This window comes from Numenius arquata, chromosome 3 (assembly GCF_964106895.1).
Source record: "Numenius arquata chromosome 3, bNumArq3.hap1.1, whole genome shotgun sequence".
Taxonomy (NCBI): domain Eukaryota; kingdom Metazoa; phylum Chordata; class Aves; order Charadriiformes; family Scolopacidae; genus Numenius; species Numenius arquata.
Window position 1 is genome coordinate 72,788,887 of NC_133578.1, and position 26,430 is coordinate 72,815,316.

Sequence of the window (26,430 nt, forward strand, 5' to 3'; positions counted from 1 at the left end):
AGATTGTAGTTCTCTTTTAGTAGAAATGTTAATGATTAAAGAATTTTTAAGATAGCTTGCATAAGTTTATCTCATCCTTGGTACTCAGTACAGACAACTATCACTAAAAACCTGATTCTTACGCCACAGTTAAGGTCAATCGCTTCAAAATATCAAGAAAAAAAACAAACCACAGGGAAAACAGAACTTGCATTACATCTTAGATGATTTGAAACACATAACACTTCACCACGCTTCTAAGTGTTGAATAGGATATATATTCTGCCACCAAAAGTCAATTTAAACTCCAAAAGACAGTATGTCACACTGTTTAAATACGTGTGTACACGCACACACACACCCCCTCCCCTTGATTGTCCAGACATTCCAACAACTCCTTCTTACTCTCACCTACCAAATTGAAAAAAACTCGATCTTTTAACTCCTCCTCCAGCCCACACATTAATAAAACCAAAATTAGCCTGTATCACCATGACACACTTTCCGGAGGGACCGCAGCAGCTTTCCTCAGGACGACTGCAGGTAGGGCTACCAGGCTGCAACATCATGAAACCAACTAGCAAAGATTTAACTGCTGAATATTTGAAGTTAAGGTTAATTGAAAGAAACTAAAATTTCTTCATTGTTTTTAAGTTTTTGCTTTTGTTTTCAAGTAAAATCAGGCATTTAATCAAAATGTCCTTTTCAATTATCTCCGCAAGGAGCTAAAGCTTCTACATGGACATAGCTTTGGTCATAAAAAAATAAATAATATACGCAAGGCTAATTTCAGACTGAGGAAATATTAGACAAAAAATATAGTAGACTTCTACAAAACCAGTATTTTGTGCCACCAGAACTTTCCAAAAGGAGATACCATACAGAAGTTGTGGCAAACCAAGTATTTGATATCCTATAGGATCTCCCTTTCCCTGCTTTATTTAATGCAGAAAATAAACACATAGGCCATAATCAGCCAAGAGATTGTGCTTCAAAAGATTTTGCAGTTATGAGGCAGAGAGCATCACAGAGTTTTGTCTCTGCTCATACATTCTGAAAACTAAAGTAAATGGGATTCTTTAACTGGATTAAGCAACAGCCAGAGAAATTACCAGCTCCACAGGCAATGAGATTTCATGGTAAATCAGTGTTACGTTCCATGTTTTCCAACTACAGCATCAAAGTACCTATGAATATCACCATTTAGGCAGGAATACCAGAATCAATCCTAAGACTCTGAAAGTCTATTTTACTAAGAAAATAGTAGAATTTGGCAGGAAAAGAAAATTAAAAGAAGAAAACAACAAAAAAATATGAAAAGAAAAAGACTACAGTTTTCCTCCTTAGGGCCATCTCCCATGCAAAAGAGCCAAGGGGAAATTTCCAAACACAGAGGCCAGGTTACAACATGTTGAAGGCCAATGGCACTCGGCAGAACTAGGATGACTCTCAAGTGACCTGTTTGAGCTCACAACGCACACCAGACACAAAGCTCCTCATTTTACGGACGAGGAACTGGGCAACTGTAGCCAAAGCCAATCATACAAGCAAGTGCTACCAAATCCTTGATTTCTCTGGAGAACAGAGGCCAGATAAGCATCGTTTCAGGGTCCAATGATCATGGTTAAAGCTCAACATGTTTACAACAAACAACTTTAAACCATTACCAGTTTTAATCTTCTCATCTATAAACAAAGCGCTCACAAGTTTTAACGTATGAGTTGAGGATGGTCCGCAGGCTTGAAAAAAACATAAGCCTTTAAAAGAGTACACAAATACTGGAGTTTGGAGTTATTTTTCTTTCAATAGTTAACACAGACAATACTAATGGATAACTGCTCTTTACAATTGGTTCTCCCTAGGTCATCACATTAATTAAGGAGGATAGAGTCAAATTTGCTTTAAAAGGAAAAGCTTTGAAAACAATTTTCTTATGAACTGGGTTTTTTTCTGAGACTTGTAACTGCCACAGAAGTGTTGGGGATAAAACAAACTGCCAGAGAAGTGTTTGGGATAAACCATGTCCCAAAGCCTCTGAACAAGCCTTTTTAAGAACCTCAGTCACATTATTAAGACTCTTCAAAATTAAATTAATTCAATATTTCACTGTTGGAACATCATTCTACATGCAAAATTAAGAGAAATTGTTCTTCCTCACTCCACAGAGTGAGAACTTTTTCTGTATCTAAAAAGTTAGTAATGCAAATGTCTAAATCATGATAAAAATCATATCACAAAGTATATTAGAATTCCACATGAAAATATTTTAGAGAAATTACTTTAAAAACCCACTGCCAGGCAAAGGGAAAATTAAGTAGCAGCCACCTCTCATACAACACAACTAGGACTGCACATTACAGGAACAAGTGTGCACTCAGGTTTCATATTTACCAGCACTGAACAGTGATACTCAACATACAATAGATATCAATTTTACATTTATCTCCAGGTAAGTAAAATATCTAAAGGAAAATAAAGTTCCTAGCAAACTCTCCTGTATCACAGATTATCAGTAAGCGAAAACATTATCATTCTCACGCTGCTAAAAATTACAAGCCAGTATATCCTCTAAAAGGATCATGGATAGATTTTGACATTACTCACCCCACTGGAGAGGAGCCAACTGCAGATGCTCCAGGACCAGTTGATTAAGAACACCTTCCACGCTTGCTTCCCCTTCACGCTTCAAGGAAGGGTAAATTGGAGTTAAGGAAAATTTTGTTTCAGAGAGAAAAAGAGCACGTAATACATACAACTTTTATTATTGCAAATCAAAACTGCAGGCTAGAGATTCATTAAAGGTTAATGTTACATATTTGGTTTATTAACCTACGAACTGGCTAACAATAATAATTAGAGTAGTTGATATCTTCAGAATATAAGCATTTAATTCCACTGAGGGAGTGTTAAACATGAAGATGCAAAGGTAAAATGTACATGAACCATAGGAAAACACAAGGGGGGAAAAAGCCTGGAAGCTGTAAAAAAGCAGAACCTTTAACTATGCGGTGCAGGATCAGAATTCAAAATGACAAATTAAGAGCAATCTGAAAGCAAAAAGGATAAAATTTAATAAGGCAATACAAAACAGAACAAATGTGGGCTTGGATAGCTTTGAATGCTGGCTCGGTGCCACTTCTGTGGAGGTACAGGGACGTTAGACAATGCAGTGACAGTGACGTTATCGAGGGCAAACATCACGCCAGAGTCGCACAGGCACATAACCTGCAAGCTCCCCTTCCTACTCGCTCCTGTATGAGCTCAGTCACAAGCTCAGACTGAAACGAGAAGAAATTAGGAAATTGTTCTTACTCTAAGGACAGTGAAGCACTGAAATAAACCGCTGGGAAAAGCAGAATCTCTGTTTTTAAAGGGCTTCAAAACAGGTGATGCAAGTGCTAATATAAAAGCTTAGGCAATATTCAATGTAACACAAAGATAGTATTTTCCATTCAAACAAATTAATAAATTTCATGTGTGATGCATCAACCAAGATAATATGTATCTGTAGCAGGAAGAGCGCTGGATTTCCTTTTTTTCAAATTCCCTGACTTCAGAAAGCCACAAAGGGCTTCGAATCCCATGCAAACATTAGCATCATCTTGTATTTGGCCAAACCTGCATTCAATGGCTTCAGGTGCAATTTTGTACCGCGAGCCCCTGTCTCAGGTAGCTTGAGAGGAAGAAGTGGAAGAAGTAGAGGAGGAGCGAGCACGGCTCCTTCTCGGATGCACATACAGCCTACGAGCTTCTGTGTACTTACACTGGAACCCCCCTGGCAAAACCTCCATCGTCTTTACAGCCCGGCTCATGTTTTCCCAGAACGGAAGCATCACACAGAAACAAAATTCAAGTGAAAGGCAGGATCCTGAGACTTGAAAACACTCCTTTCCCAACTTTGCAATCTTCAAATGAAACAACCATCGGTGAAGTGGTGTCTCATCATAATTAAAGGCTCAGCTCCCAGCAAAATTGATGAAGGTTTCAACCAATGACTTCAAAAGTACTGGAACCATCTTCCTCGAAAATAGATTTTTTTAAAAATAGAAGAATATCTGAGCTTTTATAAACAGCTCCCAAATGTGATCAGTTCTTCTGCAAAACTCTGCAAAGACAGGCAAATCATCTAACTGATAAAGTATGTTCTCATCTGTGTCATTTAAAAGAAAATTAACAAGTACCACAGATAACTAATTCCTACCACAGGACATAATTTTACAGGCTCTCCAGGAGATTTAAAAGAAAAGTCTTGAAACTCCAGATCAAAATAAGATCTAACAATTAGTGATTGAGACTCAAGAGCTGGAGGAGATGACAGAAGAGGATAATCAATACATTGTATAGCATTCTCACTTTTTTTTTTTTTTAATATCCTCATTATGCCCTGATTGCCTTAAATAGCTTTTTTTCACCCTAAAAGGACTAGAGTTGCAGAATTCGCAAACGCAAAAGAGTATGAAAGCTGTAAAGACCATTAAAGAAAAGCACCTATTTGGAAAACTGAAGGCAGTAGGATACCAGCGTAGGAAAACATTCCTGCTGAAAGACAAGACCCAGGACACAAGCACAACAGAACAATTCCCATAAACCAAACTACAGGACAGAGAATACATAATTTGGATTACTTTATAGGTAGAGCAGATAAATAATTCTGTTATCACATCTTTAATGTAAGGAATAGAAGTGAGAGAAAACTAATTAAAAGGCAGTATTTAAAAAAAAGTTTTAAAACAGAGTGGCTGCCATTAACTGTAACGTTAAACTAACTTAACTGTAATTTACTTACAACTGGCTCACAGTGGTGCCTGGAATATTACAAATTTTTACTGCTTAAAGCTCCATGGAAAGCTTAATGTCTCAGATACCATTATAAAATGACTATAAAATAGGTGATTCTCCATACTTTATCACTGGTAAATGCTATCAAAGCAGATCCATGTATTCACAAGGAAAACACATTTTGCCTTTTCAAATTCAGCACAGCTACAGATTATTTCTGGAACCAACTACTTCTTAGATTGGGTGCAAAAAGTATGCCTAGCTATATCTCAACTGATAAAAAATGCCACACCTACACTTCTTAAATCCTGTGTCACAGAATCACAGAATGATATGGAGTTGGAAGGAACCTCTGGAGAGCATCTAGTCCAAACCCCCCGCCAAAGCAGGTCCACCCAGAGCAGGTTGCACAGGAACGTGTCCAGGCGGGTTTGGAATGTCTCCAGAGAAGGAGACTCCACCACCTCTCTGGGCAGCCTGTTCCAGGGCTCTGCCACCCTCACAGGAAAGAAGTTCCTCCTCATCTTTAGATGGAACTTCCTATGTTCAAGTTTGTGCCCGTTACCTCTTGTCCTATCACTGGGCACCACTGAAAAAAGGCCAGCCTCATCCTCCTGACACCCACCCTTTAAGTATTTACAGGTGTTGATCAGATCCCCCCTCAGTCTTCTTTTCTCCAGACTAAAAAGACCCAAGTCCCTTAGCCCCTCCCTGTGCCCAGTTTTGGTTCCCCAGTTCGAGACACTGAAATACAGGAAAAAGTTCCCTGGAGGGTTACCAACGTGATTTGTGAGGTGGAGGACATAACATATAAAAGGAAGTTGAGAGAAGAGGGTTTGTTTGGTCTTGAGAGGATAAGAAAGCCTAAGGAGAAATTTTATGGTTGTCTATTATAATAAGAGGGTATAGAGAAGATCGGCCAGACTTTCCAACCTAAATTATTCTACAATCAACGTAACTTCACTGTCTTCTGCCCAGGAAGACCTGGTGGTGCCCACAGCATTCAGTGTTGCCCCATAGGTATGGCAAAACAGACTCAATATAAATGCCGAAATTGCACAAACCAATTCAGAAAACACACGTTCCCTGGCCAGCAAATCCCCAGAAGTACTTAGTTTAACTAGTCCCTAAAATCTTGTCCTCCGAGTATCTAGTCCAGCTTTAATTCTGCTGCCAAGCAGACTCCAAAAAATCACTGAACTCGACAGAGCAGCTCATTGTGGTGGGTAGAGTCTAACCATTCCTAATGGACACAGACAGCATCGAATTTCAGATCATCGATCTTTTCTCCTATCAGGCAAGTATATAAAATTGCTCATTATAGTGCAAATACAAACTGAACGTTGTAGCAAACTCACAGCCTCAGAGATTAAAAGTAACAGAAATAAGCAGTAATAAAATGTCAGAGGAAAAAGAGAGAAAAGCTTAACTCAAGAGTTTGTCTACTAAGACAAGCCTTTAGACGTCAATTAAAGCAAAGGAGTTGGAACAGGGGGTGCCAAATACACCCTTTACTCTTCGCTCAAAGTGGAACCTGATAAAAGACAAGAGAGTAAGATCTAGAAGTTAAAATTCATTGGAAAAAATTGCACAGATAAACAGAAATACAGGCTGCTGAAGTTACGTTTGACGTAGCAGGATCTATGTACTCAACCAAACCTCCACACATTTTCACTCACACAATCAAATGAGCTTCAATGGGCGCCTCGGAACCAATGAACACACAACCACCACGTGCAGTTCAAAAAAAATAAAATCAAAAACCTAATTTTTCCACAGCAGACACCTTCATTTCACCTTTCATTTCACCTTTCTTTAGCAACAGATTGTATATGATAGAAACTCTTTCATTCCAAAAACCTGAACGACAGTCAAATGCACTAGTTCTTTCCCCAAGGAAAACTTTAGTCTTTTACACAATCTTGATTGTCTCACGTGTAGCTGAATACCCACAACTATAACACATCACGTTATCTAAAACTTACTGCTAAAAAAGTCAATAGATTTAAAAAAATGGTTTCGATCTTAAGGTTCCTCATGTTTTTTCTCTCTGTAATGCAGCATTCCACGTCTTGCATCCTTCTAAAAAGATATATTTTCAATAACATATTTCTCAGTCCCTTTGCAGATAAATACAGGTGGAAGCATGCACACGATCATAAACAAATTAGAAAATGTTCATAAATAAAAGTTATACTAATGAAAAACAAATTTAAAAGATTAACGATCACAGCTTACTTATAGCAGTAGCCTTAGTAATATTTAAAGCTTTCTGCTTTATTATTATTGTGGTACTTTATTATTAAAACTAATTACACGCACTTATTGCGGTTCTTAAATAACAGATACTTCTGCAAACAATTGTTGATGGTAAGAAGCTGCATGGAAATGTAAAGCTCCATCCAACTAAAGTATTTCTAAGGAAACCTTTACTGATGTACAAAGTTCCACAACGTGCAATAGTCTCATAACCAAAGATTCATAATTACAATCAAGATGAAGTCATCAAAAGACAAACAGACAAACACAAAAGTCAACTTCAATAGGAGTTATCAGTGGTTTGCTCTCAAGCCCAGGCAGCGTATTGAATGGGATGACTCGAGATTCTATCCAGTACATAATTTCAAAATTCTGATTGGCTACTTAGATGATGAAATACAAAAACAGTCAGAAAATTTATGCATTTGGGAAAGATGCACAAACCTAAGAAACGAGTGAAACTTATGAAGATCACTTAGATGAAATTCAACAAAGAAAAGTTCCAAGTATCACCCTGGAAGGAATCAACAAACCTATAAATGGAAATTGGGAATAAATACTCAGTCAGTTATGTCCAACCACGTGCAAAAAGAAAAAAAATCAATCAGGCATGGGACACTTGCAAAAGAAGTCAAGAGTATTTCTCAGAGCAAACATCATAGCTGAAACATGGAAGGTATAGCTTTTATTCTACGAGAGACCTCACCTGAAGTATTGCTTCCAGCTTCGGATCCCACATATTGAGACAAATATAGCTACACTGCAGAAACCATCAGCAACACGACTGAAAGCAAATGTGCTTTGAAAAAAAGTTGGCAATTAGGTTTAAATATAGAAAAGAAAAAACAGAGGAATGGGCACAGAACACAATTTCAAAAACATAGGAAAACACTGCAAATAGGACAGGCTTCATATAAATCACAGAAATTAATGCTGAAGAAAGAAAAAAATGTCTAACTATAAGAAAAGTTAAAAATGGAACATGATATTTAAGGTGGCACTGGAAGTCTCATTTTTCAAAGGCTGTTAGGGCCAGGTTTAAAATATTTTCAAGAAAATGACTCCAAAATGTAATAGTCTCATTTCACTGGAATAGCAATTCTTTCACAGTACATTAGAAAATTTCTCTGGCTGCAATCAAACCTGGGGAGAGCGGGAGACAGGGGGAGGAAAAGGAGTTTAGTTTTCAGCAGTCATTCTCTTTCCCAGCCCACTGCGGGGCCGCACAAATCACAGAATAACTTATATTGAAAGGCAATTCCAGAGTCACTGTCCGACCCTGTGCTCAGAGCATGGAAAATATTGAAATTGCATCAGGTTGTTCAAGGCCTCATCGAGAATATTTCAGTATCTTTCAAGACATGAATTTTATCACGCTTTTCAACAACCTGTTGCACTATTTGAGCATGCTCCTTGTGAACAGGATTTTTCCTAGTACCTAACTGGAACTTACCTGGATGCAACTGCTGGAGTCACCTCGTGATATGCCTTCCTTAAAGAGTCAGACATACCTTGCTGATTGCTGCAACTCTTGGGCTTTGAGAAGGTTGCCCCTGGAAGTCCATCAGCTCTCCCTGACCCCTCTGCTCCTGAGGGCAGGCTCCTGTGCAATTCTGCCTAACAGTTCCCCAAACTCTCCTCCTAAAGGTCAGAGTCATTATGAGAGAATTATAGAATGGTTTGGGTTGGAAGGGACCTTAAATATCATCTTGTTCCAACCCCCCTGCGATAGGCAGGGACACCTGCCATGGGACACATGGCCCCCACACCATGGGGCTCAAAGCCCCATCCAGCCTGGTCTTGAACACCTCCAGGGACAGGGCATTCACAGCTTCTCTGGGCAACCTGGGCCAGTGTCTCACCACCAGAGTGAAAAAATTCCTCCTGATATCTAACCTAAATCTCCCCTGTTTCAGTTTGAAGCCCTTATCCTTCATCCTATCACTACATACCCTTGTAAAAAGTCCCTCATTAGCTCTATTGTATCCCCTCCTTACCCTTCTATTTGCCTTCCTCCCTTGCCTTGGGATATTAAACTCCACCAACTCCACCACCTTGGGGCGAATGGAGCCAAGGCTGCCATCAAACCTCACTCCTCTAACGGCATCTTCATGATTTTCAAGTAGCAGGTTCCTCACCGCACACGCCAAATCAAGCCACCCAGCACCCGTACACAAAAAGTGTCCTAAAAAGTACTCCAGAAATCTCCACATTTGGAAGACTTCTTTCAGTTGTTAAAGGAAGAGCCCGTCCAAATTTGCTTCTTGATTAAGTGGTCTGTAACAAATGCCCAACGCACCACTCTGTTGGACTCCTCTGTCCTTGATCCAAAAGCTTTCAGCTGGCCCATCCCTCATTTCCTAACAATCCCCTGTGCACTTTGGCCAGAACAACCCCTCCTCATCATCTCTGCCCGACCTTCCTAAATAACCCATACCCACCTGCCAGTGCACCCTAGCAAGTCTGCTAGCAAAGGTGATCTTACCTCATCTCATCAGGAAATGCCCCCAGAGCTAGAGGAAGGGGAAAGGCTGTTCATTAAAGCAGCAGTAAGAGCTATGACAAACTAAAATAGATATAAAACCGAAGCATAAATAACTTCTTGGTGCCACCCAATGCCAAACCTTTCTGTGTCTCCTACAAAAAAAATCCCTTCCACTGCGTGAACATTAATAAATCTTTGTTCATTCTTCTAAAAATGAGGATCACCCGCATGTGACCAATTTCTGGGAAATAATTCTGAATATATTTAAATTTCTGAAGTCAAAATGTAGCTGGCACAAATCAATGGATTACTCTGAAGAGTAATAATCTATGGCGGGTCTAACAGAGAGCGTGTGAAGACCATGAAGAGAAGTTTAACCTGCCCTTCATCTTCCACATGGGAAACACGATGTTTCTTAACACAAGATTTTGATGAGGTCAGGCACAAAGTTATCAGCAAAAAGATGAAAATCTTAGAGCACTCAGCAACAGAAACACCACCCTGGAAACTTTAAAGGCCTTGATCCACGAGTCAGAATGTATAGAAGGTCCCTGAAGAAAATATAGATTTTGTTTAAAAATATTTAGAAAATATGAAGAGAAGTATAATTTGAAAACATTAGCCACCTTAACGGTACATATGCTCTGTCTGTTCAAATCCTGTGTTGAAACAAACCCCAGTTGTTAAGCTGATACCAGATGCCATCTAACAGATGCTTAAAAAACGAGACAGCATGTTCTTAATTTAAATGATCTCAATACACCTATAATCTCAAAGATACACTAAATTACATCACTCCAAATTTTTTCTTAATTGAAACACTAAGCTTTCTCATAAGAAGGTCTATTTTCTTAATAATTTTCATTCTATCAAAAATGTACAAAGGTTGAATTGAACAATATGCTGCGTTGCCTTTACCTCCTGCCTTCAGCCCTCTAAGTGTATGGAAGTCGATCGAGTTTTACAGTACTTCCACAAATGAAGCACTAAATATCTCATCGTTTGAAACCCTGAATATTTCAATGGATAAAGTCATAGAAAATGGATTTTACACACTGGAAAATAATTCTGGTGCTCCTCAAGACATTACAGATACAACCTGAAATCCTCATCCTTTGTGAACTATTCTTGGCCCTCACAGGATTATCGTACAACTAACTTTACACTGCAGTCAATGTAATCCACCCGCTTAAAATTTGAAGCCTCTGTTTATGTGGTGGTTTCATACGGTATCAACCAATAAAGTAAGAATTTAAGGAATCGCAAGCTAAATAATATAGCCCTTCCTGTGTAAACAATACAAGATTACTTGGAACAAAATTGTATGAACTGTGTTCTCTAAAATAGACATTCCTCTTTTCATGCATGTACTTAAGCAGAGAAAGGTTATCTGGAGAGCTCAAAGGTGGCAGAAACCAAAGAGATCACTTGGTCTTCCCATTCAAAAGACTAGCAAAAATGCCTTCTCTAGTAAGAAATATAAGCAACCATATCCCTTTGTATTTTTGCAAATACTTTTTTATCTCTTGGCTGCATTCAGGCTGGCTTCTGAAGGAAAACAAGGTTTATGCCTTTAAGCTATCCATCCATTGCTCCGTCTGTCTGTCCATCAGTATGTCTGAAATAAACCCTGCTGGCCCGTGTCAAAATATTCTGGCAGGAGGAACGATGTCCCAAACAATGTTTCTCAAACTTAGCGGAAGAGAGGGGATATTTTTTTCTTTTTACTGGTTCACATCTAAACGTTGCTGTAAGAAATAAAGGATGAGAAAGACCGGCTCTAGTTGGGCCATGAAACCTAGAAAACAACGTACATGTTTCTTTAAGAATTTTTAAGCACACGCGAGATTCATTGCCTTTCATCAGAATAGTTTTAGTTCTAGGAACAAAGAGAACATTATTCATAACAAATCTTAAAAACACTGAAACAAATGCTTGCACTGAATTTAACACAGAGGATTCATGCATTGTTCTACTGGTTTTCTAAGGCACTGACTTACATGTCAGCCATGATAATTTTGGTATCAAAACTGGGTTTAAATACAGAACACAGAATGGATGTAAACAGTGTTGCTCAGCAACAGAAATGAATGAGGAATCTATTTTTACACCCTGACAAAATTATTACAACTATGCACTCAATTCCAGCATAAAAATTCAACTATGCTATCAAAGAATATTTATATCTTTCCATAACAGAAATTTTCTAAGTGAGTTCTGGTTAAATATTGACATTTTTGCATAAACGGAACTCGTTCTGAAATGCTGTTTCGGGAGCCTGGACGGGACCAGGCACTAGGATTAGGTCTCAGGTCTTGCCTTCGACAATTGATTTAATAGCTAGCAATGAAAAATCATTTCGGATCACTAGATAAAAGTACAATTAAAAGTACAAAAAGACATCTCTAAAGATAAGCCTTGATTTGATTGCCACTCTTCTCTCATTTCCTGCCACCCACTATCACGCGAATTAGAGTGAAAAATATAAATTTCACTCATCTGAGTGAAAAATATAAATCTCCTGGAAGATGCTGAGTATCGACACATGGCCTGGGGGGCTGGTGGCTGCACAGAACGTTTCCCCGATGAAAATCATGAAAAAGCGTACTTTCCACAAACCAAGCACAAGATTTTTTTATGGAAATCATGAAGTTTACAGCAACAGAGTTTATTTTAACTCTAAACTGAATGTAATTTCTTATTAATACTCATAAGGCAATATTTTACTGCATTTAGAATTATTATGGGGATTTTATGTTTAGGATGACTAAGCCATCACGCAAGCCCTTTCTAAGCCTGAAAAAGGCTACCCAAGATTAGATATATTACTAAATCTGTAAAGAGGACTTGGAAATAAAGTATTCTAATATGTTCTGATTTGCTCAAATTTAATTAAATATATGAAAACTCTCTAAATCCAGCTTCACATATTTCTTTATGATTCAGTTACATGGTGGGGAGGAGAAGAGAAAAATTTGACCCTATAAAACTACTATTCATCAATCCTACCTATATTTCCTCAGTTCCCTAAAAGCTGGAAAAAACACACAGGGTTTGTGGCAGGCTCAATGACTCAGAAAAAGCCATTATAGTAAGACCCAAGCATCATCTAAATAATATACAGCACAATTAACCTTAAACAGTCTATAATTATGATAAGCTGCATAGTTCTAATTACTTTTCACTAGCACTTCTATGAAGTGAGTTGAATTATAAAATAAAATGTGTCATAGGGCATCTATTTATATATTTTTAAAGCAAGTATTTATGAAAGGATATAATTTTCCAGCAAATATCCAGCTTGCTGTTAATCTCCAGACCTTTTGCTTGTTGCCTCTCTTCTTCCAGCTGCTTTGTATTCGCAAACTGTGTCCCATCAGCAGGGGATTCTGGGAAGCTCTCAAAATTGAACTTGTCAACTTGGATAGCCATACTGCAGCAAAAGAAAAAGAAAGAGGAAAAAAAAAAAACCACAGGATTTTTACTATAACAATTTTACAGATATTACTTCTGCAGACCACTGTGAAACCAAGCACTACAATATTGGTATATTTGTCTCAGTGGCATCTAGTCTGCATACTAATGCTATCTAAGCCCTATGATTTATGCTACTGAAAACAGAAGTCTAAGTCAATTAAAGATGGTAAGATTTAAAAAAAAAAAAAAAAAATCATCAATCAACATCTTAATGCCTTTGTGAGTGGTGCACGAGATAATCTGTTTTGCAGTTGCAACCGGTCGACCTTATTGTGGTTCTGCAGAGGTTCATCTGCCGTCACTCTTGCTATGTAAATGCTCCTGCTCTGCTTAAGGCTTGCTGAAAAAAAGGCAACAAGAAGGGGCCAAATGCTGATGAACATAATATTTAAAGTAGTCTACTAATCCCTACCTATCCACAAGTGAAGCAAAATATTATATACAAAAGTGTCTCCTGTAGTGAAGAGTAACACATTTAGAAAGCCATGCACACTTCACTGGATTTATGAGCCAACTTCCTACATTTTCCTTTAAAATTTCCTTACAAAACTCAGGAAGGAAAGACAAACTAACCACAGTATTAGGGCTTAAACGCGGCCCTTGTCTTTTCCTTTGAGGAGATACTTGCATCTTGCTTAATGTATCTTCATGAATTACAGGCAATATTAATTTCAGTATCATCGTATAATTCATTGGTAGTAAATGGTTAAATAATTGCTTTATTAAATGTACAGTAAGGCATAAAAGCAAATTAAATTAAATATATTACGCTATAATGCATACTAAATACTTATATGTTAAACCAGAATCACTAATCTAATATAAAAGGGAATTTAGACCAGCTCACATCACATGAAATGTGGTTATAGCAGATCTAATATAGTGTGCTGCCAAAACAGCTTTAATTTCCTGAATCATCTGAAATAGAAAAATAATTAGAGAAGAATTAAAATATATTGCTCTTGAGATGACTTTGCACTTAAGGAAAACAGAAGACCAAGCAACAGCTTTGAAAGCCATTTGATTAAATGCAACCACAATCTAAGAAGGGGTATGGGAAGGGCATTTCACAAAAACACGGGATTATTATTGTTCCTTTATCTATTTCTACATACAGAGGGGGAAACATATTCCATAACTGTTGCCAAAAGGAAAACACTAGGAACAAAAGTCAACAAGAAAGAGCTTTGAAATCCCCCCAGACCAGAAGAGATTTTCTATAATTAGCATTAATTTAAGAGAATTTTGACCCTAAAAGAAACTGGGAGAAAATACAAGGCAATTACAAGAACAAGGAATAACCTAGAGTTTATGAAGTTTACTGTGGAAAGATGAATTCACATGGGTCCATCACGCTTCACCCCGAGCAAAAACTGACATCTCAGGAGAAGCTGTTAATGTTCCAGAAGCACCTTCATCATTAAAAAGTACAAATAGAGCTCTGAGACAAAGGTGGCACAATTACTATGTGAGCTATGCTGATCTTCACATTTAAAAATCAAAAAAGGCAGAGGAATTAATCTCTTCCTCTCTAAGGGGTGTTTTTGTTTTGGCTATTTTTTCCTACAGCAAGAGATCATTAAGAGTTCTTCATTTGCATGCGAAGACCATCACGTGCTGGGCATGTAAAAAAGCTGACATGAGCTACAAAAGCGTATCGCAGGAACTGCAGGAATCAAGCTAGAAATAAAGAATGTAATGAAAAACACCTAGATACGATCTGTAGAGGGGATTTTAAATACAAAATACCAGGCCTGAAACTACAACTAACAACATCAGTCCTTACTGGCGCTGAAGTACGATTCGATTCTGCAAACGCCGGTCGAGTTTCCTGGATTTCGCCTGGGAAATGCATGTGGAAGACAGAGACGCAACTGGAACATCGTGGAATCGTTTTTGTCTTTGTTTCCAAGATTATTTCATCACTGTGGTACGTGGGCAGACGCACACTCACTAGTCTGTTTCCATTATATACACAGCACTGCTGAGATTCTCACATAAATACTCAGAGTTAGTTACCTATAGTCATATTTCGACAGCAAATTATCTTAGTTCCGAACAGTCAAACATATTTAGAGTCCATCTCCCAACGGATCTGGAAACCAGCTCTCATCTAATTAATGTGCCACACTTTTCTAAGTGAATGATATATTAGAGAAACATTCCTGCCTAACAATATTTAATATTTAATTGAGGGCATTCAGATTGCATTCTTCTGCTAATGGATCATTACTGGCAATATGGTAATTTTTTTTCTGGAAATTAAATATGCATGTAAGCGCTTTTTACCCCAACAGTCTACAATAAATCCACACCAGCTTCAGGAATACAGCCTTGATTGCTCCTAACAACAGTTCGTTGTACAGCTCTGTTTGAAATAACTTTTATTAAGCTCTAAGGTATGGAAAACTTTAGTAAATAGGGCTCCTAGTACTCGCAACCTCTACTAATTTTTCAAATTTTTTAACCGTGTTTTCATTTGTACTGTGTAAACATTTAGCGCAGTGACACCCTCATGTCACAGAAGATACAAAACCACCCCCGACAACATACTTGTTAGGTAGAAAGTGAAGAAGTCTGAGTAAAAGAGAACCACGGAGAGAAAAATATCACACAACACAATATTATGAATACAGCAGTAGGCAGAATATACGAAAGCAACAGAGAGAAAATAAAATTTTTCAAGACCATAGTTACACTCAAAGTAAAGCATGACAAAATTAAATCCTAGCTCTTTTTCTTAAACAAATATGCCTTTTATCATCAGTATTCTGCTTTCCTCTAGTGCTAAAAATATTCACGTTGGGTTTTGTCTCTGCATTTTTTATCAATAATGTTGCTCCAGTATTTATTCCTCAGCCCATGGAATGTGTAGTAAATTGGAAGGCTTTACACAGAAATCAAACCAGAAAATAAATACCGTAACCTAAATCAGTCACTCATCCTTCAAAATTTACCCCTACACAAACGCAGCTTCTTTGCTTCTCTCCCAACGTGCTGTTTTCTCCCATCTCAAAGATGCATTTCACCAATCAGGTAGCAACGAACGGACCAACAATTCCTGGAGCCAAGTGACTGAAGGAGAAAACGGATAAACCAGACCAAACCAGACGCTGGGTTACAATCACCAACTACACTGGGATTTGTCAATTTTTAAGTGATCTGTAGAGATCACATGGGCTTTATCCTAAAAGAAACAGAAGGCAGTGAAAGGCAACCTCTAGAACATCACCCAACTTTGTCGCTGCGCATCAGAATAATGAAAATAAAACGTATTTTAGCTGTAAAAGTCTCTCTCCACTTAAATTATTGTTGTAATCTACGGTTATTTTACAACCTGTGGTTCTTGTCTCGAGTTCTCTGCACCTCTTTTCTCCCCAAATTTGTTCATGTTTGTTGTGATACACAAGAATCTATAGAACCTATATAGAAAGAAGTAAAAAAGACCATGCAGATGGAAAGAGGCACTCAATTTATTACAAATAGCTGGGATGACTATGGCTTGTGTTGTGCAAGGGTAACTGTATACACACTACCTCATCCTTCAGAGTAATTACATATCAGGGAAAGCACAAAAGATCTTAAAACGCAAAAGTTTAAACATATATTTGCTTCAGGAAAAGGGACGAGAATTTCTTTTTAACCTTCTTTGCCTCATGGGTAGGTATCCAAACTTCCTGCAAGGAGAGCTCTCAATAAATCATGAGATATTTGTATAAAAACACTGCATTATGTAAAAATATTTAATAGCCAATCCTGCAAATGCAAAACAGGTTTTGTTTCTCTCTGGCTAACCTTGCTCATGCGGGAGGAGGGATAAAGTAACAACAGTTTTCATGAATAATGAAACAATCGTGTTATGAAACTACTGGGTTTTGTCATGAAAGGAGCCCGAGCCGTTGTGACAGCTACTCAGACAACCAAGCATCGTTACAGGGATGCAAATTATTCAAATACAAATTAAGTGAAGGCAGAGGAAAAGGTCAGCTCATCGGCAATGCTGATGATAGGTCTGCGCGGTATCATCTCACGTCACCTGTCAGGACCACTTACGGGGGAAAAAAATGACAAACTTTCTGATGGTGCAGCAGACATTTCAATGACAGTTTATCTAAAGTCCTATTAAAGTAACAGCACGGAATTATTAACGACATCGGACAGATCATTTCACCACTTCTCATAAAACCAGTTTCAACTTTACTGGAAACCCTACTCTATCCTGACAACAAAACGCACAGCGGAAAGGACTTTGTCTCAAGGAAAAAACCCTTCCTTTCAATGGCGTCGTGACTGTTCCTAAGCCAGCGCCTTGCACACCCCTCCTCGCTAAAGCAGTGCCAGTTCAAATTAAGCAACGCCGACAGCTTCACGCAAGTGGCGAGTAGCAGATAAAATTAATGGGTGAAAAATTCCGTAAGGGAGTGAAGTATTGCCTGTAGCGCTATAAACTCCTGCCCTCGCTCCTAGAAGGTCCCAGGCACACCCCGTCCCCCAGTGATGCATCTCGGCTCTTCGGATGTCCTCCTCTCGCGTAAAAGGATGAATCTATACAGTGAAATTAAGGATGTCACGCTCTGCGAATAAAACAGGGTTAAAAGCAGGCATGGTATTAAAAGAAAAGCAGCGATCCGGTTGCCATAATTAGATTTCATCTTTCATTAAGTAAATAAAATACTGCTGCTTGGGTTGGAAGAATAAAATCTAGAGTTAGTCCTTATTCAATTATCTTTAGGAAGAAATGATATAACAGAAACCCAAAACCTCTTCCTCATGGGTAACTACCTATTTAAATACTCTCATCCACAGATGAGTTTGCAAGCTGCTTCCATAATGAAGCTGAAAGGAGGCAGTTGGAGACTTTATTCAATATTATGCTTCTTGTTCATCCTCCTTTCTTATATAAAGTAGACAGCAGGGACATAGAGCCAGAGCATATTACTACTACTCATGCAAAATGCTTATTATGTATATGAATAATCCCTGCATAGCCGACGACTTGAAATTTCAGGAGAAGCTAGAAGTGAGGAGGATACTCTTGTTCTCGCTTTCACGAGGAAAAAAAAAATGCATGAAGACAAGTCTATTTTAAAAAAAAAAAGAAACTTCACCTGATTCTTCCATTGTGCAATCTCAGTAATAACATTTTTATAACATCATGTTTCAGGCATGCATAATTCTATCCTAAATACAAGTTCTGCAGCTGATATTAAAAATGACAGAGTAGTGCCCCCTCCCAGTATACGATAATTTATAGGCAAAGAGGGACCTCAAGAATCAAATCTGTTGTGAGATGAATACATATGTATCACTGGATGAAAATGAGACAGTAAAGCAACCCAAATTAACATATATCTTGTGTTTACTTATAATTATTTCACTGCTTTACAAGCGCAGTCTATATTTCATTCACTGCTTGAAAATGCAACTGTAAAAATAAGCAGCTCAAGCGACCCAAGTAATGATCTCTCCTCCTGGCCTAAACCTGACTTCATAAAGAAAAACGATTGCTTTAATATCTGAACCACGCAGAGCAAAAGATAAATTTTTCCATTAATCTTGCAAAGGTCAATTAAATTAAAAGATTTGCATTTAGAACTTAATTATTTATTTAAAATAACTGAAGAGGAGATAAAAGTCAAACTGTAGCGCTGAAGTCTGTAAAATTCATCAGCTTATACTTATCTGATCCACACCGTTTCAGATGATAAAAAGTTAAACTAGTTCCACTGTATATAATGCAATATTTGAAAATGGAACAGTGTTAAGAGATAGCTGGCTACATAAATCTTCGGTTTAAATGAGATTATACCACGCATGCTGAGAATCTGCCTTTTTAATTCCTAACTCCAAATCTGAAAACCATAAACTGGAAATGAAGAGGCATAACAATTAGCTTCAACTTGCCTCTTTCTTCACTTGCCCGTTTAAATAATTTGGACTTCTCCGGCAATCACCTTGCAGCCAAACTCTTAGCTACTTAAGAAAATATGAGATTTAAAATAATAATAACCGTAATAGCATACTCTACAAATACACCAATTTCTATAGGGGGTATAAGAGACTAATAACCAATAGTCGTTCGCTCCATTAGGAAATCTAGAAAAGCCTAAGCATGATAATGCTTGAAGACTGAGTTGAATATCCTCCCTTCATTTATCGCAGCTGAACTACGCAAGGACTGTAATCCTGCCATTATCCAAAATAATGCCATACCGTACCTCCTACCTCTCTCTCCGTGGAATATATTAATAATCAGAGAAACAAGTTTCAAAAGGTGTATGTTCACATTCAGTCGCTCATTTGTATAATGCGGTATTGCTTTCATAAGGCAGAAAGTTCCAAAGAAAACACATGTAAATTATAAACATGGCATTTTGTGCCAGATATAATAAATAAGACCAAAAAAACCTCATTCTACAGTCATGCCTAATCATCATTCCAGCTCTCTCAATCTCCTCAAGAAAAGATTGGGAAGATGGCCCACCCTAAAAAATAAACAGACAAGTACTCAGGCATCTCTGATATGTTCAAAGCATCTTTTCCAGGTAGCCTCAAGTGGAGGAACCAGGAACTCACCTGCTCCAACCCTTATCTTCCTTCTGACTCTGCTCACACCTAACACCAAGGAACACGGGATAGAAACACCAAGTGCCTCTGCTTTTGGAACACTCTAAAGAAACCAGAAACACTGGTAAGGAGAACTGCAGTCAGGAATCACCACCAGATCATGTCACACCATGGTCTGTGTCCTGTCGCAACATTGACGGTTCTTGCTGGTCCAAGGGCACAGCGGTATGGTACTCATGGAATTGGGTCTGTGTAGGACCTACGTAGGACACCAAGACCCTTTGGAGCATCAACTCACTTTCTCTTCACAGAAAAAGGTTAAAAATCCCCAATAAATCATGCAATTGATGACAACGCTCCTCTTCTAAAGGAATGTGACCATAACATGTTGCACACACCTGAGAGGTTATCTTCAGAGAAGATACTGAGATCCTAGTCAAAACCAAACTTGGAGTGCTTGAAGCTAAAGTGTTCAAAACAGAACAGCCCATACAACTGGGAAATCATTCATAGATGAAGCCGTCCGTCTCAGTGATTACTCACGAGGAAGTGAAGCGATACAGAGCTTTCCACACAAATTTTCCATGAAGGAAGCTATTCAAGCACTTTTTGGTTAAATGATAGGATGCATGAATGCTCATTGTGCAACTACACACATCTTGCCATGGACTGTCACTTCAAGATGCAACTGGGCTTTACATTCAAAGTGAATTATTAATTGACAATCCACCTGCCTGTCTTCTTTTTCATAGACAAAAATAACATTTGCCCTTTTCTCAGAGCACTGCAGTAGAAGTTCACCTTGAGATGATTTACTGCGATAACCAACTTCTTTTCCAAGCCACTGTTTTTCCAAACAATTTCCCTTCCTAGGTGACAAATAACTTGACATTATTTAGAAGCATTGGTATTGTTTTAAAATATGTAAATGTTGAAGGCGGGGGTTTTTTTCAGCATTTCTTTTTAACCTAAAAATTTACCGTCTTTTTATTCATCTAAATCTAAACTTTATGGACTAAGAAAAAATTGTAATCAAAATTCTGTGTCTGTTTCTTTATAGCATTCCTTTGTATATAATAAAAGCTCAGAAGATGATGCTATCTAAATGTCTGCAAGACGATTTTTCCTTCAAAAAAAACCCTGCACACTGCAAGTTAAAATTCAAAGGTACCAAAATAGAAAACAATGATTTGAGATCTCTTTTGTGAAAATTACATATACTTTTCACTCATTGACTAGATTTTGCTCACTATAATAAAAACATAGGTAGGCATAACTAGATTTAGGCATCCATTTCAAATTGAATCCCAGTTTAGGAATCAGTCTTATTCTCCACCTCTAGTGGGAAAAAATCAAAATATTTTCACTTCTGTCTTATGAGAGAGTTGAAATTCACTTGTATAGAGATCACCAACTTTTTTTTTTTTTAAACCATCCTGTCCCACCTATTTCCCAGCTCCTGAAAAGAAGCCAAAACCCTGAAATAAATACACGGAGGGGCAGACAAATTCACACACGCACACAAACACACGCACAGAGTGTTAGGCCAATTTGATAGTTTACAAAAAAAAAACCTAAATCTCTCTCATCTATAAAGAACAATTTAATATAGCAAATGCCAGAGTCAGATTATCCAAAATTATAGGCTGGAACGACCAGACAAATTGTATCTCAGAATTGTGTGGTAGTTTTATAAAACTTCCCATCCACAGCTGAGAAGCCCCCCTGCTTCTGATGTGCTAATTTCCTCTGAGCTATTCAATTACATAGGATTATAAAGTTAATAGTAAAACTGGGAGCATATATTATTAAAATTCAGTTTACATACCCTACACTAAGCAAATAATACTGTAAATATACCAAGCAAAGATTACACAATCTGCTTTGTTCTGAAACTAAGCTTTTAATACAAAAGATTTCCCTTTTTATTGCTCACTAGTCTCCATTTCTCTTCTTCCACGCAACTGAAAAAGAGACGCCATCAAGCAGTAAATTGAGGAATAAAGCTGCAGAGATTTTTTTACTCCCATTTATTCCCATTGAGCCTCCCTCAGGGATGCACAAATTAGAAATTGCTAAATTATCATCTAATAGGCCGAAACAACGTAGGCGAGACCAATTAAGTAAAAGGCACAAAGTCGTATTACACATGTAATTAAAAGAAATTCTTTGCCTAGACTACATTAGAATTCTTTCCAAAAAAGGACAAAACTTGACTTTAATCAGCACGTGCCACACTGTATGACATGTCACTAAAATAGCACACTAAGAGTTTTGATATTACGAAAAAGAGCAGTTTTCTTAATTGTAAATCAAGCTACTTCCAGGTGGTAGGAAATGGGCTAAATAGCAGCATTTCTTCCTAAATATACAAGACTCTAATGATACATAATTGGGTACAAAGTCATAAAAGAGTACTTTTCGTGGGGGTTTTAGCTGTAATATCCTTCAAATAGGTACCTACAGATCTACTTTCACTTGGACTGTTCTCTTACAGCAATCCATACGCTATCATAGAACGCAGGAAATCACTAAATCAAATCACCACCTTAATTGCCAACCCTAACGCGAGTGACAATAAGTAGGAATAATTTTGGCTTGTAATGATGAACATCATCAAGAAGAATAACGCGGGGAAACGCAGTGCAAACAATTCTCATTTACAAGTTTTCAGGCTCTTTATCTCCAGCCGTTCTCAGCACTGAGGCAAACTATTGCTTGTGGCAGCCACCAGGTCACCAGTGCCTGGAGCACTGTCCTTGTGCCACTGCACAGGAGCTTTGGTCCAGCCCTCGGCAGCTATTTCAGGAGCTGGAACACGAGCTGGGATCAAAACACCCTCCATTAAGCAGATACAAGTGACTCTCCAAGGCTACAAAAGCCAGAGGAGCAGGAGAAGCAACACTTACCTCTTCCCACGGTGCTTTTCTACACTTTGCCTTTCTGAAAATTGTCTAAACGAGACATAAAATAAGGCATCTTCACCCCATTTTGAGGACAACAAAATAGGATTTAGTTAAACCAATAATTGTTCATCTAGCTGATAAACAGAATATCAGAAACGGATTAACAGCTCTAAGTACAAATTGCATTTTGGAACTAAATTCTGCAATCATTCTGCATACAAAGGGCGCAAACGGTTTCACAAACCTGTGACAACCCTAAGCCAAATCAGTATTTTCCTGCCAGTAATTCCCAATAACTCACTTTATATCTGTCGCTTTTGATGTTCTACCTTGACAAGCTTGAGAGGTGGGCCCATGGGAACCTCATGAGATTCAACAAGGCCAAGTGCAAGGTCCTGCACAGGGGTTGGGGCAACCCCTGGTATCAACACAGGCTGGGGATGAAGGGATTGAGAGCAGCCCTGCCAAGAAGGACTTGGGGGTGTTGGTGGATGAAAAGCTGGACATGAGCTGGCAACATGCGCTCACAGCCGAGAAGGACAATTGCATCCTGGGCTGCATGAAAAGCAGCGTGGCCAGCAGGGCAAGGGAGGGGATTCTGCGCCTCTGCTCTGCTCTGATGAGACCCCTCCTGGAGTACTGCATCCAGCTCTGGAGCCCCCAACATAAGAAGGACATGGATCTATTGGAGCAAGTCTAGAGAAGATAACCTAAGGGCTGGAGCACTTAGCACTGCAATGAGGACAGGCTGAGAGAGCTGGGGTTGTTCAGCCTGGAGAAGAGAAGATGCCAGGGAGACCTTAGAGCCCCTTCAAGTACCTAAAGGGGGTCTACAGGAGAGATGGGGAGGGACTTTTACCAAGGCATGTAGTGACAGGACAAAGGGCAACAGTTTAAAACTGAAAGAGGGGAGATTTAGACTGAACACAAGGAAGAAATTCTTTCCTGTGAGGGTGGTGAGACACTGGCCCAGGTTGCCCAGAGAAGCTGTGGCTGCCCCATCCCTGGAGGTGTTCAAGACCAGGCTGGATGGGGCTTTGAGCAACCTGGTCTAGTGGGAGGTGTCCCTGCCCAGGGCAGGGGGGTTGGAACTGGATGATCATTAAGGTCCCTTCCAACCTAAACCATTTTATGATTCTTTAGACAATACCATTTTAATAGCACATCTGTGACCTTTTGTCTTGAGAAAGGCAGATGTCATGCCAAGCAAGCAGATGTATTAACTCTGGTTAAATCACTATCATTTATTTCACTACTGGAAATATCGGTTTGTTATTTCTTTCATACATGTACACAAACTAAAATGGAAGACTTAGAAATTAAATAAAGTGATTTGCTTTCTCAATTGAACAGTATGGAAATGCAGAAAATGAGAGAGACACATGGTTTAAATTGCATTGTGAAAAAAAAATAGTCAGTTTAGCCAGAACAAACAGCTTACTTTTAAAAATGCTAATTTTTTTCAAATGTTAATTAGTGGTATAAATCAGTTCTTGTGCACAAGGGATCAAAAATAAGTGAATTTGTATAGTTGATAGCAGCGCTGAGAATAGCAAAAGGCAATACAAGACAAAAACCAGGGCTTGTTTTGGTGAGTGTGCTTTCAGGACAAGCAGTACAGACATAACCAACTGTCTAATGTCACTGTGTGCTTGAAAATATCATTGTACAGGAGTCCAGCCTGCACAGCCTCTCAGATAATGCCAGATAAAAGACAAGAAGCTCTCCTTCAAAATTACAGATGGCCGGCTCTTTCCAGAAAAGGAGACCTAACGTCAAAACACAAGAGAGAATATGAGAAGTTGACTTGAGCCCACACAGAGCAGCTGGGAAACAAACAATAAGTACTGATGTAAGAATATTTCTCATCTAGATTTAAATTCCACAATTAAAGCCTGCGTATATATACTTAATGCACTTGGGACATGGCAATCCCAGGCACAAATACAGGTTCGGTGGAGAATGGCTGCAGAGCCAGGACTTGAGAGTGCTCATGGATGAGAAGCTCAACATGAGCCAGCAGTGCGCACTGGCAGCCCAGAAAGCCAACCACATCTTGGGCTGCATCAAAAAAAGCATGGCCAGCAGGTCACAAGAGGTGATTCTACCCCTCTACTCTGCTCTCCGAGACCCCACCTGGAATACTGCATCCAGCTTTGGAGTCCTCAACACAGGAAGGACATGGACCTGTTGGAACGGGTCCAGCAGAGGAAATTAGGGGAGGGCTGGAGCACCTCTGCTACGAAGACAGTCTGAGAGAGCTGGTGTTGTTCAGCCTGGAGAAGAGAAGGCTCCAGGGAGACCTTACAATGGCCTTCCAGCACCTGAAGGGGGGCCTAAGGAGAGGTGGAGAGGGACTCTTGAGCAGTGAGTGAAGGGAGAGGACGAGGGGTAACGGTTTTAAACTTAAAGAGGGGAGATTTAGATTAGATATCAGGAAGAAATTCTTTCCTGTGAGGCTGGTGAGACACTGGAACAGATTGCCCAGAGAAGCTGTAGCTGCCCCATCCCTGGAGGTGTTCAAGGCCAGGCTGGATGGGGCTTTGAGCAACCTGGTCTGGTGGGAGGTGTCCCTGCCCATGGCAGGGGGGTTGGAACTCAATGATCTTTAAGGTCCCTTCCAACTCAAACCATTCTATGATTAATGCCCGTTGTCACCATTTTATCACTGCTCACTAATCCCTCTATAACTTACTTTCATGAAATTCCCTATTTCATATGAAAAAGGTGATGACTCTGAATATTCTTAATTAAGTCCTGCCCTACTCAAGTCACTGTGTATTCAGAAGGAAAGTGAGTGACAGCTGAAATAAGCTGCTAGTGATGCCCTTCTTAAGATATGCTTTCCACCAATATATTGAGGGGAAAAAAAAGGAAATATTAGTAAAATGTGATGTATCTATTGTGCCTGACACTGCTGGGGGCACAGCAGTGATGCTGTAGGATGAGATGGAGTAAAGGCTGCTCATGAGTAATAAAAAATCCGTTAATAAGAAGCAGTTTAGAGCATTACTTACAGAACACAGCACAGCCTATTATTTAAGCCTATGCATATGTTGAAAAAAATCTCAATGACTTAACACAAAGTTCACTTTCTAAGTTTACTTTCGTGCTTTCAAGTCCAAATTCAAATGAAAAACAACAGAACCTCAGCTCCCGACTTCAAGCATGACGTATATGCTCTCTTATCTTTAAGTTAATGTTTCTAAACTTCTTAACTTTCACCTTTCATTTCATTTTACATCCGTGCTTTGCTTTTCCCTCCAGTGAACAATGAATAATATACAATAGAGGGTGTAATGCTTGAGAATAAATCTAAACTGAATTCAGGGGGGGAAATTCAGCTAAATTGTTACATTCGTGTCAGGATCCAGAACAGTAAGATCTGATCAAGCAGCTGAAAAGACAACACTTATGACTATAACAGATATCAAAGATACAAGAAAAAAAAACAAAAAAAACCAAAAAAAAAACCCAACCCACCAAAACACCAAAACCTAAAGATTTGCAAGTGCATGGAGTTAAAAATAATAAAATATTTACTAAATCTACAGATGTCACTGCATTCTTTTACTCACATTTCTTCCAAATTTCAGTGGATTTAATAATCCAGTTTCTTTTCTAAGGGTGGCAATTTTGATTGTTTCATGATCTTACTGTCATAAGCCTTTCTAGAAAAATAAATTACTCTTGTGTAACAGCTTTAGGAGATGCAGGTTTACCAGTCTCAAGGCACAAAAACATTTTGTGTTTTGATGCACTCTCTTTAATTCAGTGAAGAAATCATCTATTCTCAATCTCAGTTCTATTAATAATTTACATCATTTTTCATAACAGAAAAGTTTTCTCAAAAATACAGACATCTTTAGATAAAACTTTAGCCCTGCCCATAAATTCTCACTGCTTAAACTAAGTTAGCTTGGGGGACAATAATCCTTTGTCTCATTTGCACTTACATTCTAAAAACTATCATATGGT

At 38.6% G+C, this 26,430-nt stretch overlaps 1 protein-coding gene across 1 annotated transcript in view; it reads right to left on the bottom strand.

The window, feature by feature from the left end:
* The window catches only part of TRAPPC9 (trafficking protein particle complex subunit 9), a 489,725-nt gene that overhangs the window by 251,641 nt on the left and 211,654 nt on the right, over positions 1-26,430 (bottom strand). The window contains exons 19-20 of the mRNA XM_074144728.1: positions 12,782-12,935; positions 2,584-2,674 (exon numbers count right to left, since the gene is read on the bottom strand). Of these exons, the coding sequence (XP_074000829.1) occupies positions 2,584-2,674; positions 12,782-12,935 (245 nt within the window). The remainder of the gene's footprint in view (positions 1-2,583; positions 2,675-12,781; positions 12,936-26,430) is intronic.